At 39.2% G+C, this 18,307-nt stretch overlaps 1 protein-coding gene across 4 annotated transcripts in view; it reads left to right on the forward strand.

Moving 5' to 3' along the window:
- SLC38A1 (solute carrier family 38 member 1) overlaps positions 1-18,094 on the forward strand; it is a 70,528-nt gene extending 52,434 nt beyond the window's left edge. For 2 of the 4 annotated variants that reach the window (XM_039243110.1, XM_039243112.1), the window contains 9 exons: positions 1,309-1,391; positions 3,174-3,232; positions 3,355-3,471; positions 4,845-4,924; positions 6,555-6,655; positions 8,951-9,069; positions 10,034-10,175; positions 10,273-10,370; positions 12,095-18,094. In XM_039243110.1, coding sequence (XP_039099041.1) covers positions 1,309-1,391; positions 3,174-3,232; positions 3,355-3,471; positions 4,845-4,924; positions 6,555-6,655; positions 8,951-9,069; positions 10,034-10,175; positions 10,273-10,370; positions 12,095-12,196 — 901 coding nt within the window. In that variant the 3' untranslated portion in view covers positions 12,197-18,094. Of the gene's footprint in view, positions 1-1,308; positions 1,392-3,173; positions 3,233-3,354; positions 3,472-4,844; positions 4,925-6,554; positions 6,656-8,950; positions 9,070-10,033; positions 10,176-10,272; positions 10,371-10,882; positions 11,029-12,094 lie in introns of all 4 variants that reach the window. The other 2 variants (XR_005530337.1, XM_039243111.1) reach the window with 2 other exon arrangements.
- The last annotated feature ends 213 nt before the right edge of the window (positions 18,095-18,307 follow it).

Genomic DNA, 18,307 nt, shown 5'->3' on the forward strand with positions numbered 1-18,307 from the left:
TTGTAGGGTTCATGTTTGTGGTGGTGTCTCTGGTATCTTTGTTCCTTGCAACCTTTCCTTCAGAGCATCCCCCTCAGGATTTCTTGTAGGGCTGGCTTCGTGGTGACAAATTCTTTCAATTTCTGTTTATTTGGAAAGGTTTTTATCTCTCCTTCTATTTTGAAGGACAGGCTTGCTGGATAGAGGATTCTTGGCTGCATATTTTTACTGTTCATCACATTGAAGATCTCCTGCCATTCCTTTCTGGCCTGCCACGTTTCAGTAGATAGGTCTGTCACCACTCTGATAGGTTTCCCTTTGTATGTTAGGGCCCTTTTCTCCCTAGCTGCTTTCAAAATTCTCTCTTTGTCCTTATATTTTGCCAAGATAACTAAAATATTTTTAATTTAAATGTGCACTGACCAAAGTTTTTGCTTTATGAAAACCACAGAAACCCTAGCTTTCCCCTAGGATGTTTTTCTCTTTCTTTGTGGCTCCAGCAAATTTCCCTGGGGTTATGTAAATGAAAGAAGCAAGGAAAGCCATTTGAATATGAACATTTAAAAAGTAGATATATCTGTCATGCTGCAAACTGTAGATACTGCATCTCCCCAAGAGCCTAAAATCTATGTCTGATTTCTAGAAAATAGAACAGATAGGGAGTATTTTTAACACATAAGTATATTTAACACAGAAGTGGAACATGCAACAACACGAAGACCCTAGTCTCTTTCTTGAAGAGGAGAGAAAATTTACATGAACCAACTGGTAGTCTACAGCTGAACCTGACACATCCGTTGTTTTGACTGCCTCTTGTTTGACTGCTCTTGTTGGACTTAGTGTCTCTGTTTTCTTTCAAGGGCAAATCCTAGAAGCCAGAGTTCCTAGTGTCCTAAGCACCAGGACTCAAGGTCAAATACAAGAGATTAGGGAGAAAGCAAGGCCTACCTGTGGTGACTTGTTTTTCAATGGTGATAGCCAAACAAAATAAAAAGGAGCGTCTCCTTAAATAATTGATAAGACATGTTGTAATCTGACAGAATGCAGTGTATGCATTCAGCTTTGAAACCACGTAAATAATTCAAAGGAATGCCACATTTAGCGGACCGGGGAGGGGAACAATCCCTTTCTTCCATCTCGTCGGAGAGACTATAGTAAATGAGGAGTGGTTGGGTTGTAGTGTTTGGATAAACCTGAATAATGATAGAAATTCATGGTAAAAATTAATAATAGTAAAAATTAATTAAAACATATTGTGAAATTTTACATCTGAGAAAAAGTGTTACTTTCTAAGAAAATATGACCTAACCACTTAAACACTTTTTTCAGAGCCTGGTATGTGGATGGCCGCGTTCTGGTGGTGGTAGTTACCTTTGGCATAATCCTCCCTCTGTGTCTCCTGAAGAACTTAGGTAAGGAAAGATCTTGCTTTTACCATAGTCTCTACAGTACCCAACCCAGATGAATCAGAAACCTAATAAAAATGAACAACTTTGCCCTCTACTTTCACTTGTAGGGTCAAGACTAAGTGAATGATAATTACAAGTATTAATCAGGCTTGACTTTAATATGGTATAAAAATGCTGGTCAGTATGTGACCTCCTAAGCACTCCTTCTACCGAGCTGTGGAGGGGAGAAGGTTCCAGGGCCAGCAACACGCACAGTGCCCAGTAGCATAACGTATAGGCTCCTCTGAGTAAAGTTCAGAAAATGGAATTCTCCTTACACAGGATTTTATATATTCTGATTATTTGGATAAGTAGATTTAAAAATCTGATATCAAGATAGAAAGTTGCTTATATTTATCCCCCAAAATATTATGAATCACTCTTAAATTATCAGAGTCTAACCATTTTCAATTATTTGCTTTATTGAGGGGAGAGGGAGAAGTGAAAAGTCAAACACAGTAGATAATCACTATCCTGTCCATTTGGTTTTGACATGATTTTGTGTGTATTCAGAGACAAATGTGCCTGATGTTATGGGAATTTTATACGTTGACTAATGTGTCCAAACTGGTATCTAGTCCAAAATGCATTTCCTTTAATTCTGGGCTAACTCAAGGCAGACATTTATCTTTAAAAAAATGTTTTTTTTAACGTTTATATTTATTTTTGAGAGAGACAGGGTGTAAGCAGGAAAGGGGCAGAGAGAGGGAGACACAGAATCCGAAGCAGGCTCCAGGCTCTGAGCTGTCAGCACAGAGCCTCACATGGGGCTCGAACACATGAACTGTGTGATTACTAACCATAGTGTTTTGTATGAAAAATATCAAGCCTCTGTAGCTGTTCTGTAAGATGTATAAATAGATATTTCTCTCCTTAAAATGTTTTTATTTGTTCTAAGAGAGAGAGAGATTGAGAATGCAAACCAGAGAGGGACAGAAAGAGAAGAGAGTGAATCCCAATCTGTTGATAGCGTGGAGCCCACTGTGGGGCTCGGTCTCACAAACTGTGAGATCATGACCAGAGCCAAAATCAAGAGTCGGATGCTTAACCACCTGACCACCCAGGTGCCACGTAGATATATTTCTTAAAAACAATTTTCTGGTTTCGAGGTCTGTGCTTTCTTGGGCTTTTCTGTGTATATAAACATAGCTCTTTATGGTTTAAGAACGGAAGGCCTCTTCTTCTCCAGCGATAAGAATAGTGCATCCTCTCTGAAACTACTTAACTCTGCCCATGTGGAGGTTACAGTTGTTGCGGGATTCCAAGGGGAGCAAGATGAAGATCCCCAGAGGCTCAATTTATTCCTAGAAATCACTCCATCTCCTCTGTGCATGCCCCTTGTCTGGAAAGACAAGTATTATAGCTGATATTCAGTATGTACACAATAGGTGCATAGTAAAGAACTATTGAGTAGACTCAAAGGGTCAAAGAGTAAATAGATTTGATGATAGGAATCCAGCAGAGTATAGCAACAGAGAGCTATGGCCAAATTTGGGAGGCTCTTTTTCCCTGAATCTGGGAATCTGCATCGTGTGGTGTGTCAGCGAAAACTGGAATCAAAACAGTAATATAATGTTTTTATTTAAAGTCACCTTTGTATTGCCAAATAAAGTAGCACTCTCAAATATCTCTTGTATTTATATAAGCATATTTGTATATTATTGGAACTATGCTTGAAACAAAGCATTGAAGGAAACAAGTGATATGTGAAATAATAACAATACATTTTTTCAACTTTTCTTTTAGGGTATCTTGGCTATACTAGTGGATTTTCTTTGAGCTGTATGGTTTTTTTCCTAATAGTGGTAAGTACTGACGAAAACAGTTGGTTTGATTTTGCCATAGTACAATGCTATGCAGTAATTATTCATTGTTTGACTTTATTTAATAAAGTCTATATTGTTTCTCCTATATTTCTTAATACCAGGTCATCTACAAGAAATTTCAAATTTCCTGCATTGTCTCAGAGCTAAATTCAACAATAAGTGCTAATTTAACAAATTCTGACATGTGTACACCAAAATATGTTACCTTCAATTCAAAGGTAAGTTTCCCTATTTTTTAAATATAAAAAAGAGCATTTTATTGAGGGAATTATATTTGTAATTAAATTGCCTTGATGAAAATATTCATTCATAATAGAATAGCATACCACTACTTCCAAATTCCATAATCTAGAGACCTTTGAGAAATGGACAAATATTATATTTCATGCTCTGTCTTGTCCAGTTTATACATAAGACAGCCTTAAGTTTTCTCTGAGAAAATCTCTCTCTGGATAATTGTCTCAAGTCCTCTCTTGCTTGTAGATCTTTAAAAATGATAAGTAACATACTTAGCCCACTGCATCTTATCTGCTGGTGACAGAAATACAGATACCACCACAAATTGGTACTTAAGAAACTTGCATACTGTTGAGATATTGTTAATAGTATGGGGAACAATGGGCTTGGATCTAAATCCTTAGGCAAATTACCAAGCCCCGTGTGAAAAACAGGATTCTGTTCTGCATCTTACGGGATTTTTTAGAATGTGCCTGGTATGGTGCTTGGGCAGAATTGGAGCATGATATATTTTTCTTCCTTCTTTTTGCATAAGAAGTCTCACTGAGTTTGAGGGTTTTAAAAAGTCTTATCTAAGAAAACTAAATAGATCGCGCACTCTCTCTCTCAACTCTAATGATACAGCCAAAGTAGTGAATGTGGAAGTAGTTTTCTTTTTAGATGCCATCTTTTATGTCTCATTTGAGACACCCTGCTAAAGCAAAGAGCAGTGACATAGAGGTGTAAGTCCTGGGTGTATCACCTAACCTGTTGGAGGGAGTCAGGAGAAAAGCAGTGGTCTGTTTATCAGTGTTGTTGTAGAGACTCCATGAAATAACTTAGGGAACATGCTAAAAACAGTTTACATGTGTGACTAGCCAGCACCATGTAAATATGGGTAGATGCTCTGCCTGAAGTATGTGAAATATGCTATAGGTGAGGGGAACCTCAAACCCCTCTGTGCCAGTGCCTAATGTCTCAAGCTAGATAAGCCCTCTTAGAAAAGCTGCTTCTATTTTAGAGATCACAGCCCTCCTAATAACCAAATAATCCAGGGATCTGAAGAGCTGTCAGACAAAAAGCTCAGAAAGGGGCGCCTGGGTGGCTCAGTTGGTTAGGCTCAAGTCATGATCTCACGACGGTTCATGGGTTCGAGCCCTGGGTTGGCTCTGTGCTGACGGCTCAGAGTCTGGGAGCCTGCTTCAGATTCTGTGTCTCCCTCTCTCTCTGCCCCTTTCCCACTCATTCTCTATCTCTCTCTCAAAAATAACTAAACATAATAATAATTTAAAAAGACAGCTTAGAAATACCAGAGCTGAATAATGTTTATGGTAAAAATGCTTTTTCTTAATGTTTATTTTCCTCTTTCCAATAGACCGTGTACGCTTTGCCAACCATTGCGTTTGCTTTTGTCTGCCACCCGTCTGTCCTGCCGATTTACAGTGAGCTTAAAGAGTAAGAGATTTGTTTTCTCCCCTTAATCATTTTATACATCCTCTCATTAATGGAAAAGTCCTGTATTAAAATAAATAGACTTGTATGATGAACCCCCCTCCCTGAGACAGACTCATCACTCAGCTTCAACATTTACTTTCTCCCATTCTTGAGCAAGTAGTATATTATTTAAAAAAAAAAAAAGAGCAAGAAAAATAATAAAGCTGCAGGATATTTTTGCCATATATATTATAAAGTGGCCAGCTATGTGGACTTTTTTGTTAAATTGATTTTTCAGATACTGTGTTACTTAGGAGAGTTCAAATATTTGTGTTACTTTATGTAGCTTTATGCTTATTTTACATATGTATAATAATAATCAGATTCATCTGTAAATTGCAAAATGTGCTGTGTCTGATTTGCCTCTTCTTGGTTTAGATGGAAACAAAAGGCTGCTCAATCAGGCAGAAAGAAATTAATGTTAAGGCCACAAACTGGACAAAAGTATATTATTGTTCATTTTAAACTCTTAAGATGATTCTATAGATATTTTTTGATTGGTATTCTTGAGAAAACTAAAGTCCTGCTTAGAAATTCCATCCTGGGTTCTCTTTTTAGTCTACTCTTAGACTTTCCATACAAAAATAGTCATCATGGCATAGTCTTAATTTCAGTAAAGATATACAGTATAGCTATTTCCATTTTGAAACCAAAATAAAATAGATGTCGTTTAGCATTGATTCACTCAGGACTCTTTCTCTTTCATATTTAATTGATATATGGGTAACTTTTGAAATACAGCTACCTATGTGTACATCAATCATAATGTATCTCAATCATACTTTATGGTCCTATACTTAAGGTATTTAAATATGTTTTTAGCATTTGTTACGTTTAATAGTCTAGCTTTTAATTTGTAATGTTCTGATGTGTGCACTTCTCAATTCTTCTTGTTTTCCATATTGCCTGTTATGACACAAACAAAAATTAGGACTATTGTGGTCTGTTATTGAGTACAAGTCTTGTAGATTAATTATTTGGGCCATTAAAGCAACTTAAAGGTTTGTCCAAACTCTCAGAGTAAACATGATCTAAGAGCCCTTCATCATCATAGCTGTGACCACTTGCGTACTTATCATTCTGGAAATGGAGACTTCCAGGTGCATCCCTGGGGCTACTCAGTGGAAAAAAAGGAATGTAAACTGCACCTTTAGCAACAGAACACCTGAGGTTAAGTTCCAGCTTTGCCCCTGATCTCTGGGGCTGGGAGAGCAGCATCAGAATTTATTCTGCCCTTCTTCCTCCCCTCCCAACCCATACATACTGAGTGTAGAAATAATATCAAAAACAAATATTAAAAAATATTCTCTGCCCTTCAGATGAGAACCTGATATTCTTTCAAAAGAATGGGAAAGAACACTCAAGGGATTGTTAGTTCCATGAATCTCTTTTTCTCATAATACCCAGTTAGTATAAAAGAGTTATTCTAAACTGGCATAATTGTAGGGGGCAGGGGAGGGCTTCGGACAGGGAGGTAATTCTATCTGTCCTAGACTCATTGAAGGTTGTTATTATTCTTCAGTATTAACATTGGTGCTTAAATTCAGTAACATGGTTTTTAATTTTTAAAATTTCTTATCTTTGTTCATAGTCGATCACAGAAAAAGATGCAGATGGTTTCCAATATCTCCTTTTTTGCCATGTTTGTTATGTACTTCCTGACTGCCATTTTTGGCTATTTGACATTCTATGGTAAGTGACTTCTGTTAGCACATAGAGGTATTTGTAAATAAATCAGTGAAAATCAATATCCAAATAACTTTTAACGTGATAGCCCAGAAAAGCAACAAACAAACCCATTGATTTTGCTAGTCTTTCCTTCTATAGAAAGCAAATGGTGATGATTCCTTTACATGTTTGTGCCGACTGCATAATAGAATAATTACTGAAACAAGATACTGTATTTTTTTTTTCCCTCCTAATACTGTTCTTAAAAGAAATTGCATTTTATAAGCATTCCACCTTTACCAAGGAAAGTTTAAAAGTATACCAGAGGAGGCTTTCCTAATTGCTTTTGCGAATTGGGTCAGATTCCATTAATAGAAAAGAGACAAGAGACAAATTTTGAAAGTGAGAAAGAGCAGGGCGCTACCCTTCTGACACTCGTGTTAATTAAAAATAAAGCGCCTGATTGTTCACTGCAAGTTGGGGCCCTGCAAAGATGTGAAGGAATGGCAGAGAAGGTTAAAAGGAATGAAATCTGAAAAAGAAAACAACTGCATTTCATTTGTAACTTATTGACCTTGTATGAATAGTTTACCTTCTTTTACTAGGCCTTCATCCTCTCCTATTCAAATTATCCAAATTATTTAACAGGTTTCATTATCATTATCATTTGGGACCTGATTTAAATTTTAATACATACATTTCACATTGTTCTCTATTAGATAATATTTCTCTGGGGCATTTTTTTTTCATAAACACAAATGCCTCAAAATTTAAACACATTTAGAGGTGATTAATTCAACCTGGAGAGAAAGGCTACCCTGATTATAAGGTTGTACTACTATAATTTTCACAAGCAATGACAAACAGCATTGTCTGATGCATCCATAAATGCCACATTAAATTTCTGCATAAAAATGGTGTTTTTAAGTTTCCTGTAGAGTTGTAGGCTTGGAGAGGTGGGTAAATGGAGGGAGGAAGAGCTTCATGTTAGTTGAACAGTCTCACTGTTAATCTTGTTCAAGCTATGAGTTTTCTTTGCAAATCCATTTTTTTCCCCACGTAAAGTAGAATACAAACCCTTTCATACTCTTAGGTTAAAGCAAAAGGTTCAGTTATTTTTAGTTGGTTATGAGTTTTGAATCAAGAAAACTAAAACCAATGAGATTTTTATTATAACCTCGGCTCCCTTTTCCAAAACTGAGACCAGTCTATGGCACAGCACAGAATTGGAAATCCACCTCCAGACTCTTGAGATTGGTTCATTCTAGCTTTGGTTGTCTTTGAAATAACATTCTGAAGCTCAGAGTTAAGAAAATATTCAAAGTGGTACAGAAGCTAAATACTTTTTATAAATAAGAAAACCATACATGAAGGAGAATTACTTCCTGATGGTGGTGAAGTTCCATTAGCACCTCTGTTGCTTGACCACTGGAAGTTGCGTGAAAAGAGGAGGGTTTGGGGCGCCTGGGTGACTCAGTCAGTTAAGTGAGCATCCGACTTCGGCTCAGGTCATGATCTGACGGTTCATGGGTTCAAGACCTGCATTGGGCTCTGTGCTTACAGCCAGCTCAGAGCCTGGAGCCTCTCTTTCTGACCCTCCCCTGCTCACACTCTCTCTCTCTCTCTCAGAAATAAAACATTAAAAAAATTTTAAAAAAGAAAAGAGGAGGGTTTGAAAGAGAATCTGTGTAGCTCACAGTCCATCCAGCAAGACTGTGGTGATTTGGCGTTGTTTGATGAGTAGCAACAAGGGAGGGAAAATCTAGATTAAGAAGGGTTTTTAAAGCATTTTAAAACATTTTAAAAAATGTTTATTTATTTTTGAGAGAGAGGGAGTGCGTGTGAGCAAGGCAGGGGCAGAGAGAGAGGGAGATGGAAGATCCAAAGTGGGCTCTGTACTGAGAGCAGAGAGCCCAACATGGGGCTTGAACCCATGAACCCTAAGATCATGACCTGAGCCAAACTCGGATGCTTAACTGACTGAGCCACTCAGGTGCTCCACACGGGTTCTGTTCTTCAACTGTATGTTTTTTAATCTCAGTTTACATCTAAGTTGAATTTAGTATAAATTAAGCATGCCTGCACTGTGTAGCTTCTTTCTAGTAATTACTGCAAATTCCTTTTCAAGTTACATATGGACAGGTGGAGCATGTCTCACACAGGGGAGTTTTCTTTTCAACTTTATAATTGTTTTAATAGTTACTTTGACACCCAGAACATTGCTTTCCTTGCCCTTTGGTTTACAGCTTCTTTGATGTTCAGAAAAATTGTCATTCAGCAATGTGCTTTCTTTCTAATGCTGTCTTTTTCTCGGTTTAGAAAATGTGCACTCAGACCTCCTTCACAAGTACCAGAGTAAAGATGACATTCTCATCCTGACAGTGCGGCTGGCGGTAATTGTTGCTGTCATCCTCACAGTGCCGGTGTTATTCTTCACGGTGAGTAAAAGGCCTCGGTGCAATTTGAGAAATGCTGAGGTCTCGCCTTTCCTTCCTGTGTTCAGGAGGCTGTTCCAGAGAAAGCCTGCTGCACGTTAACTATCCTGTGTCACTGAAACTCTATCAGGGAAGGACCCCAAGACTCGGTTGAGGCTCTTCAGAAAGAAAGTAGGATCAGTGAGATTGGGTAGCCTTTGATGGAATGAATCTTAATTCTAATTAATCTATTCCTCCTTTACAGAGAATTGTAGATAGAAAGTTTGAATCTGGATCGTCCATGATGAGAGGACATAAAAGGACCAGAAGAGAACACTTAGTCATAGATAAAAACAGAAATGATCAGGGGCGCCTGGGTGGCCCAGTCAGTCAAGCATCCAACTTTGGCTCAGGTCATGATCTCGTGGTTCATGAGTTTGAGCCCGGTGTTGGGCTCTGTGCTGACAGCTCAGAGCCTGGATCCTGTCAGATTCTGTGTCTCCCTCTCTCTGCCCCTCCCCCGATTGCACTCTGTCTCTCAAAAATGAATACATGTTAAAAAAATATATTTATCAGGGCATCTGGGTAGGTCAGTCAGTTAAGTTTCTGACTTGATTTTGGCTCAGGTCACAACCTCACCGTTCATGAGTTCGAGCCCTTTGTGAGGCTCACACTCCCTCCCTCTCACTCTGCCCCTCCTTCTATTCTCTCTCTCTCTCTCTCACTCTCTCTCTCTCTCTCTCTTTCTCTATCTCAAAATAAATAAATAAACTTTAAAAAAAAACACAGAAATTATTCCCCACAAAAGGAAACTACCTATTTTAAAATAAAAATATCTCTCTGAAATCAAGGCCCCTCCTTGTAATACTGCACAAGGTCTTAGAAAACATGTCACAGATTCCCATGTACCAGTACGTAGTTTCTGCTGAGAATGTGAGGGCTGCTGTGCTGGAGCCCCTCACAGAATCTTTGTTTTTCTCTCTTGTAGGTTCGTTCATCTTTATTTGAACTGGCTAAGAAAACAAAGTTTAATTTATGTCGTCATGTCTTGGTTACCTTCATACTCTTGGTTATTATCAACTTGTTGGTGATCTTCATACCCTCCATGAAGGATATTTTTGGAGTCGTAGGTATGGCTTTATTTTTCGCTCTTCATTCTACAACAGGTGCTTAGAATGCTACAATTTCACCATAACAACCTCAAACTTTTTTTTTCTTATTTTACAGGAGTCACATCTGCTAATATGCTTATTTTCATTCTTCCTTCATCTCTTTATTTAAAAATCACAAGCCAGGATGGAGATAAAGGGACTCAAAGAATTTGGGTATGTCTCATGCTGGCCACTCTAATTTTTCTGATTAGTTTTTATTTAAATTTACCAAATAAATAGTCCGTCTCCACCACCTAATCCTACTGTTAGCGACCTCAAAAGGGGCAGCATTTCTATAGTTTTCCCCTTTGGGAGATTTAAAATATCATATCAGAATCTTCTCTATTCTCTCAAAATGTGTTATTCTTACTGGGCTTTAGCTTTTGCTCTGAGCTAGGGTCACGGCCAGCTGAGAGACTGGACATTTGTCATCCTGTGTGTCTGTAAAGCAGTGCTTTGTCTTTATCAAGACAGGAAAGGGAAAAAGACTCAAAGATTTAATGAAGCCCACTGTTTTCTGTAGAATTTCTCGTCATGCAACTCCTTCCAGCATCCCAGGGAACATAGGACACCTTGATTAAAATGGCTGAGTTAGCTTAAAGAGCTTTATGACTTGACAAAAATACTTTGGAACAACAGACCTGGATTCAGAAACTACCTTTCTATATTGGGATTCTTGTTTCCAGGTCTGGTGAAGTTCAAAGGCATCTTGGAGGTGGTGCACTTGGAGACAGTGAGGGAAGCAGGGTGAAGTGGCTGCTACATGAGTACCTTCTGGAGCACCATTTTGTTTGGCCTCGGAGAAGGCTTCTCAGCTGCCCTCCCAGATAGTGTAAGCGCTCCAATTGCACTTATTACCTGAGTCAGCAGAAATGTAGGCAGGAGGGATCATCCTTGTGCATTTAGGAGAAGCAGCATTGATACTGGTATAGCATCTACTTCCCCAACAGGATTATCCCTGAAGCCATAAGTCCCAAACCTTTCGAACCCATCCCAGTAGGGGCTTCACAAGGACAGAGAAGGAGCAGTCACTCTGGCACAGTAGTAAAATATACTCAGATTAAATCAGAAAGTGGTAGAGGCCTATTGCCCATGAATTCTCTGGGCCTCCCCAACTCTGCTCCCACATTAAAACTGGTAGTGGGATCTACCAGATCGCATTAGACAAGGGTTCCTGTCCATGTGGGACCCCAATGGGAGCCAGACCAGCCCCTCCGATGTATGGCCCACCATTCGCCTCTTTTCCTTCCCTTAGCTCTGTCCTCCAGGCTCCAGTCCAGCCCCCTTGGCTCTCCTCTTGCTTCATCCTTCTCCCTGCAAAGCTCTCATTGGATATGTTCAGTTTCTAATCTCGTGTTCTCCAGATTGTGGATTTAGTAACCTATCCCCACTCTGGCCTTCCTCAACCCTTAAAATAACTTAGTTGTGGATACTTATTTCCTACCTCACTTGATCAAATCTACTTTGCTCTTATATATCTTTCCCCCCTACATTGTCAAACAGAAATGTTTGCCTGCCAGTGATAACCTAGGTTGGTTGGTAAAAAGTAACAAAATGACTTGTGTGTTTTTAAAGGCCATTATTTCCTTTTAGCTGTAACCTGAGTTTGAAAGAAACTGTAAGGATACCCAGTGAGCTACAGAATGGATGCATTCTGAGGTGACCTGAAGTCAAAGAACTAGAATGGAGAGGATGGCCCTGCATAGCTTAGTTCTTGTTTCCCTACCCTTGGAGAGTCAGATCCATACAGCCTTGGGATGATTCCACAGGTCAGCAATGGCTGTAACAAACTCCAAATATAAGGGGACACAAAAAGAGGAGGAAAGCGTTTCAATTTTTTCCCCAGGTGTATGTGGTTGGCTTCACCGAAAATAACCCTTGCCTTTGTGTTGCTCCAGGCTGCTCTCTTCCTGGGCCTGGGGGTGTTGTTTTCCCTGGTCAGCATCCCTTTGGTCATCTACGACTGGGCCTGCTCATCAAGTAGTGACGAAGGCCACTGAGACCAGCTGAAGACAGGAGACATTTCCAGCCCGCTGCTCGGCCATGTCACCCCACATCAGCAATCTCTCATCACTTCTTTTGCAAGTTTACAGAAGCAAACAGAAATTCACAAGATGCTTAAAATGGAATATCATCTTGGTAGCAAAACAGAAACCAGTTTCTATAATGGTTCCTGTCCCTCTAAGATTCGGATCAATTTAAGGATTGTGGATTTTTTTTTTTAAGTTTCATGCAACTGTATTTCTCTGTGCTCTTCACAGTTATTTTTCACTCTCCTAACTCTATCTTTTGTGACTCCCTGGTCCCTTAGAACTTGGAAAACATGATCGTCAATCATGTTTATTTATTACACATCCAGATTCTGAAATAATTTTCCTGCTGATGTTCCACTCACATCATCTGTACCTTTTTAAAAGAGAAAAGAATCTTGAATTGTATATAGTTATTTTGCTTTACAGAAAAAAAAAGGTTTCATAAATATTTTGCCTACTTTGGTTAACATAGCACACAAGGATAATTGTAAGAGAGTGACAGGGTGTGTGCTATTGCTGGATCAGAACCTGCCCAATATTTGAGGTGGCTCTGATCACCTGTCAGCCGGGCTCTGGTGGTCCAGTGACCTCACTGGCACTACATCCTGCTTCATGCAGAGACATCCTCCAATGAGTGTGCTTAGCTGGGAAGGGGGGTGAGAATGATTTCTTACCTTGGGAAACATATTAAACTACACACTTGGGTTATCTAGCAAATGAAATTTTGTTTCCCTCTTGGCAAATTGTGTCAAAGTTACTCTAAGCTGAGTCACCTTCCACTGAGGGAGACCCAAAACACCTTTGTAATAAATTGAGAAGGAAAAGTATCTCGAAAAGAGTATCCAAAATGCCTAAGAAAATATTCCTCTGATGCAAATAGCCTTCAACCGTACACCTGTATTGTTGAAGGGAGAAAACACATTTTTTTACATTATAAACCCAGCAGCTTTTACTCATGTCCACCAGCTTTTTGCACCGGGAAAAATGTGTATCTTACCAAGGAGATCTAAGATAAGTAATTCCTGTTTTATATTGGGTACTTTAGGGGGGTCTTTAAAAGACTTGTTTTATATCTATAAATTTAGGTTATTACAAATACAAGATTTTTGTACCTTAAATATAAGCCTCATTCCTATTTCTTCTTCATTAACAATCCACCCAGAGTCTTGAAAAAAAGAAAAAGAAAAAAAAGAAAGAAACATAGAAAGAACCCTCAGAGATAGCCTTTGAGAAGAACTTGTGACAAAAACAGTGTCCCTTCCTCCCCTCAGGTGGGGACTCTGGTGCCTGTGTTGTTTCTTCTTCTCATCCCTAACCAAGGGGTGGGCCATTACTGCCTGCCTGACGTGATGCACACAGGAGGACAGAGTTGCCACACACTCTTACCCCAGCCCCACTGTCTCCTAAGTGGGGTGGAGGGAAAATCCACAGAGATTGAAAAAGAAGAGAGTTGGGGACAAAGTACAGCTTGGAAAGTTGGGGGACAGTAAGGAAACCTAGAACCACATGTTCCCTAAGCTGGACATCACGTGTGGTTGGACTGTCTGTCTGTATCACACATTAAGAAATGTTTGTGCTCTGTGAGCTGGTCTCTTGAAACAGGATTTGTATTTCATTTATATTCTGGTTGAATTTCTCAAACACCTAAATTCACCGAGCACAGATTTCTTATCCAGAGATCAGTAGACTCCAACTGCAGACTCTTAGCAGGATTTCCAAGCACTTAGCTGTGGGTTCTCTTCCTCCTTCACTCAAATCCTCAATGGCCTCTGCTCACCATTCACTGGGAGTAACAAGGAACTGTCCCCTACCCCCTTTACAGACTAATGTCCCATAGAAAAGGCAGCATCAGAGTACCTTGTTGTGATCCTCTTGGGGAAGAAGAAAAAGTTGTTTCCTGCATTTCCTGGTAGGATCATTATAGCTTTAAATGTAATGCTCCAGAATTACATCCACATTAGGTCAGAGTCCAGGTAATTAGATATGAATGCCTACCCATACATGAACACCTAACCTAGTAAAATCCACCGCCACCTCTGTCCCTTTCAGTAGTATCTTCCATAGTAAATGAACATGGAGAGAAACTGAGCAAAGCAAGCCCATTGGCCCTTGGAGGCTTGTCTAGAGCACTGAGTAATGAAATAGCCAGGTAGTGGACTGACCCTCCATAAAAAAATACATAGTTTAGTATGCAAGCAATATTAGTCTAATTTCTATTTTCCTCATTAATTTATAACAATTCATTTTACACTCACAAAGTCAGTTTAGAAAACTATCATGAACTCTCGGGATGTGTAGTGATATTTTTGGATCTCTGGGTTTTATGTGTCAGCACAAGGAATTTTTATTATTATTTAAAATATTTATTTAGAAGAGGCATGTTGTTGATGTCTGTGATACCACGGGTTTTTAAAATCTTTTTTGTGTGTTTATCTGAGTTCATTATCAACTGAATATAATAGACTCAACTGTCATTTATGTCACATACCGCTGATTAATTACATCATTTGTGTGGGATAAGCTGTCAATGTACTGCAATAATTCTTGTTCAGAATAGTGAACTGGTAGCCAAAAATACATGTATCACAGATGTTAGGTAGAATTTAAACAACAGTCAAGTGCTATAGAAGTTTTTTCTGCTAAATTAGTAGACTAAAGAATATTATACCTTAGCCATTGGGAGCAGCACGTTTTCCTTTGGTAGATAGAACCTTAACACTAGTGAACAGTCACAGTTTCATACTTTGGATTTAGAACTGTTCTCTAGTCCTTATAACACAATATACTGTAAATCCCTAATTTACTTAATGTTACTTACTGGGAGTGGCATAGTAAAGTGTGTACAGAAAAGAAATCTAGTCTTGTTAAACACAGGTCGTCCCCAATTTATAAGCAGGTCATGTTACAAAGCCAGGTTAGTTGGATATTTGCAAGCTGGAATGTATTTTCCTCTGGGAACTAGGTTATACATGGTGCGTAGGCCCCAAGAGCAGCTAGGAAAGATGGTCTGACCCATCGTTTAGCAGAATAGGAAATGTAACCTGATTGCTTAAAAGCCTAACCACCAAACATAATATTATTTCTAAGGAGTATTTTTTCGGTGTTGCCAAGAATATGTCCCTTCTGTGAATGGAATCTGGACTGCTCACACCAGTCACACACCAGCTGCTGGATGGTGGGGGTAGAACCGCCAGCAGTTAGTGGTGACCACAGTGGCCTGAAGCAGGGTGTCCAGCACAGGATGGGGAGACTGAATCCAGGGCCACCAGAGAGTCTGGTGGTAGAAGGAGGGTGAAAGGATGAGGGGGCCTCTCGTGGGTTGGAAACCACAGGGACGTGCCTCCCCTGCTCTCCTTTCTTTTGGCTGGAGGTCTCGGGCTTGGCCTGACTCTGCTGTTCTTTGGACCTGTTGCTCCTATTGTTTGTCTCCTTTCCTGCCCGTTACAGAACAGGACATTGCTGCCTAGCTTCTCCTATATGCCAGTCATTGAAGCACACAGCACTTTTAATGGGTTTAGTGCTAGCGAACCATGGTTTTACTGCCTAGTAATCAGATCAGTGTAAAAAAGCTCTCTGCTGACTTTCCTTCTTTACATTTGCAGACCCTGTTGAGAAAGGTGCACATGGGTGATGGTCATGGGGCTGGGGGTGGACAAGAGACTGTGGTAAGATTCCTCAGTGTCTCAGAGGACACATGAGACAGTTGCACTGCAACGGACTTCTTTCTGCAGTTGGACTCAGGCCTTTAAGCCAGTGGTTCTCAAAGTGGTCCCCAGATCAGCAGCGACAGCATCACCTGAGGACTTATCAGAATGCAGGGTTTGGGGCCCCACCACAGAACTAATGAAATCAGAAGCTGTCAGGGTGGAAGCCCTCATCGGTCTGGGTTTGAACAAGCCCTCTGGGTGATCTTGATGCACATCAAGTTTGAAAACCACTCCAGGTCACTTTGTCTCTCAGTTTTTTCTCCCCATTAGTCCTACCTCAGAGTATGTTTCCTAGGAAATGTTGGTGCAGGTGCACAATCATAAAGGAAGGCTGCCTACACTCAGGGGGTACCTGGGCTGAGGCACACTAAGATTACGTTTTTTGAAGCTGCGAAGGAAGTGAGGTGTTCTTGTTTTTGCGGAGGATGAAAAGAAAACATGCTTTGTAAATGCATTCTTAGATGGATACTGAATTCGTATCAGGAGTAAGCTCTCCACAGTGTTGGTGTCTGTTGTGTGATGACCCATCCTGTCCTTTCAAAGTGAATTCTCTAGAAAGGTCTGCACTGTATAAGCATCTCCAAGCTGCTCAGAAAAGGACATAGAGCTCAGATCCATTTCAGTAGATCACAATGCTGAATGGCACATTTATTGGGGTGGGGAGGAAGTTGATAATATGATCATATTTTTTATTTTATGCCTTAGAGCAAAAGCCATTAGTTTCTCTTAGTTTATCAATGTAAATGGCTTGAGGCTTAGAAAGGGCATAAGCTATAAGAATAGAATTCCTCCATTCTGGTTCACTGTAAACTTATAGCCACTTTCAAAACAAAGAAGGTGCAGAGTATATCATTAAGCAATGCTAATACTTGGTTTTCCTTAAGGGATGGCAGATCTGAGAATGCTTTAGCAAAGAACACACTTCCTCTAAAATACAGTGAATTATTTATGACAACATGGGGCTTTCAGGTACAAATTGGGAATGGGGTGGCTAACAACTGAAAAATATCACTAAATCTAAAGGGGAAAGTTCTTGAAAATTGTAAAATTCACAAGGCTCAGATGCTCTTCTTCTTTAGGGTTTTTTCAGAGGAAGGGCTGTGAACTGGGCCTGGCTGTCTACAAGCTTGAATTTGTGTTTTTAAAAGGAAGAATCTATGCAGCTGAGGTTTATTGTAGGAAATACTTCGTTTGTATGTAAATATGTTGTAAATAAATAGGAGGCTGTATATTTTTGCAGTCGTTGGTCCACACTGAAATAGAAATCTGCATATCAAGAATCTAGTCTCTTCATATCAAGAATAAATGTCCTAGATAGATATTAGTGGATTTGTTTGGGAACTAGACAAATTTACATTCTCTCCCAGGTAACATCGTTCTCTCAGTGTAAACTTGGGATCTAAAAATCTTACTTAATTGTTTAGAAAGCAAAATGTCTGCAAAATAGTTTTATTGATTTCTTATACTGGTATTAAGATCAGTTATTTAAGAGATAATCCTCAACTACAAATAAGGAATATTTAGAACCAAATTATTGTCATATAGAAATAGATATACCCAAAATGACAAATTGTTTCTTCATACTGCTCTTTCACTGTTAACACTGATACAACTATACAGTGTTTATGAAAACAGAAGTTGGGGGGAATTTTCCTTTTCAAAATTGAATTGCTGCCTTTCCCAAACTTTGGGATCTTTGAAAAGGGGGAAAAACCTGAACATTAACTATGAACACAAATTTGAAGGGAACAAAAAAAAAGGAGCATTATTTTATCAAGCTTTTGAAAGTCTCGCATGTTTGCCTTTCATTTTCAGTGTTGACACCAACATAGACTGTCTTAAGCCATTTTTACCCAAAACATTTGAATCTTGATCATTGGTACTTAATCTACTCTCCAGAGTACAGTTGTATTTTAGACTTCAAATAAGTCCAATATATGTAGCACACCACTGTTTTATTAATGTAAAAACTTGTAAATGACTTTCAGATGGGTGATAGAAGTGAGTCACAAGTCACAAAACTTTGCTATTCATGGTTAATCAAATAGTTTATTCCCCTCCCCCCAGGATGTGGTGTAAATAAAGAAATATAAGAAGTTCTGTTCTAAATTGCTCTGTTAACATAGTTTTTAAACATTAAAAATGTGAACTAAAAGTATTTTTGAACTTGCCTTCATTCTTTTGGGATGCGATATAAAATGGGGGGTATTTGATTGTTGGAGACAGATCTGCACACATTTGTCAGTGTTCTAGAACACTATGTTCGTGAAAGCTTATATGTACCTACTCAAACTTAAAGTACTTCTGATAGAAATCTATCTGATCTGAAACATTACATATTTCTCCATTCCTCATAATCAGAGTAGGTTGA

The sequence above is a fragment of the Hyaena hyaena genome, unplaced genomic scaffold, assembly GCF_003009895.1.
Source record: "Hyaena hyaena isolate Hyena2069 unplaced genomic scaffold, ASM300989v1 scaffold_221, whole genome shotgun sequence".
Taxonomy (NCBI): Eukaryota; Metazoa; Chordata; class Mammalia; order Carnivora; family Hyaenidae; genus Hyaena; species Hyaena hyaena.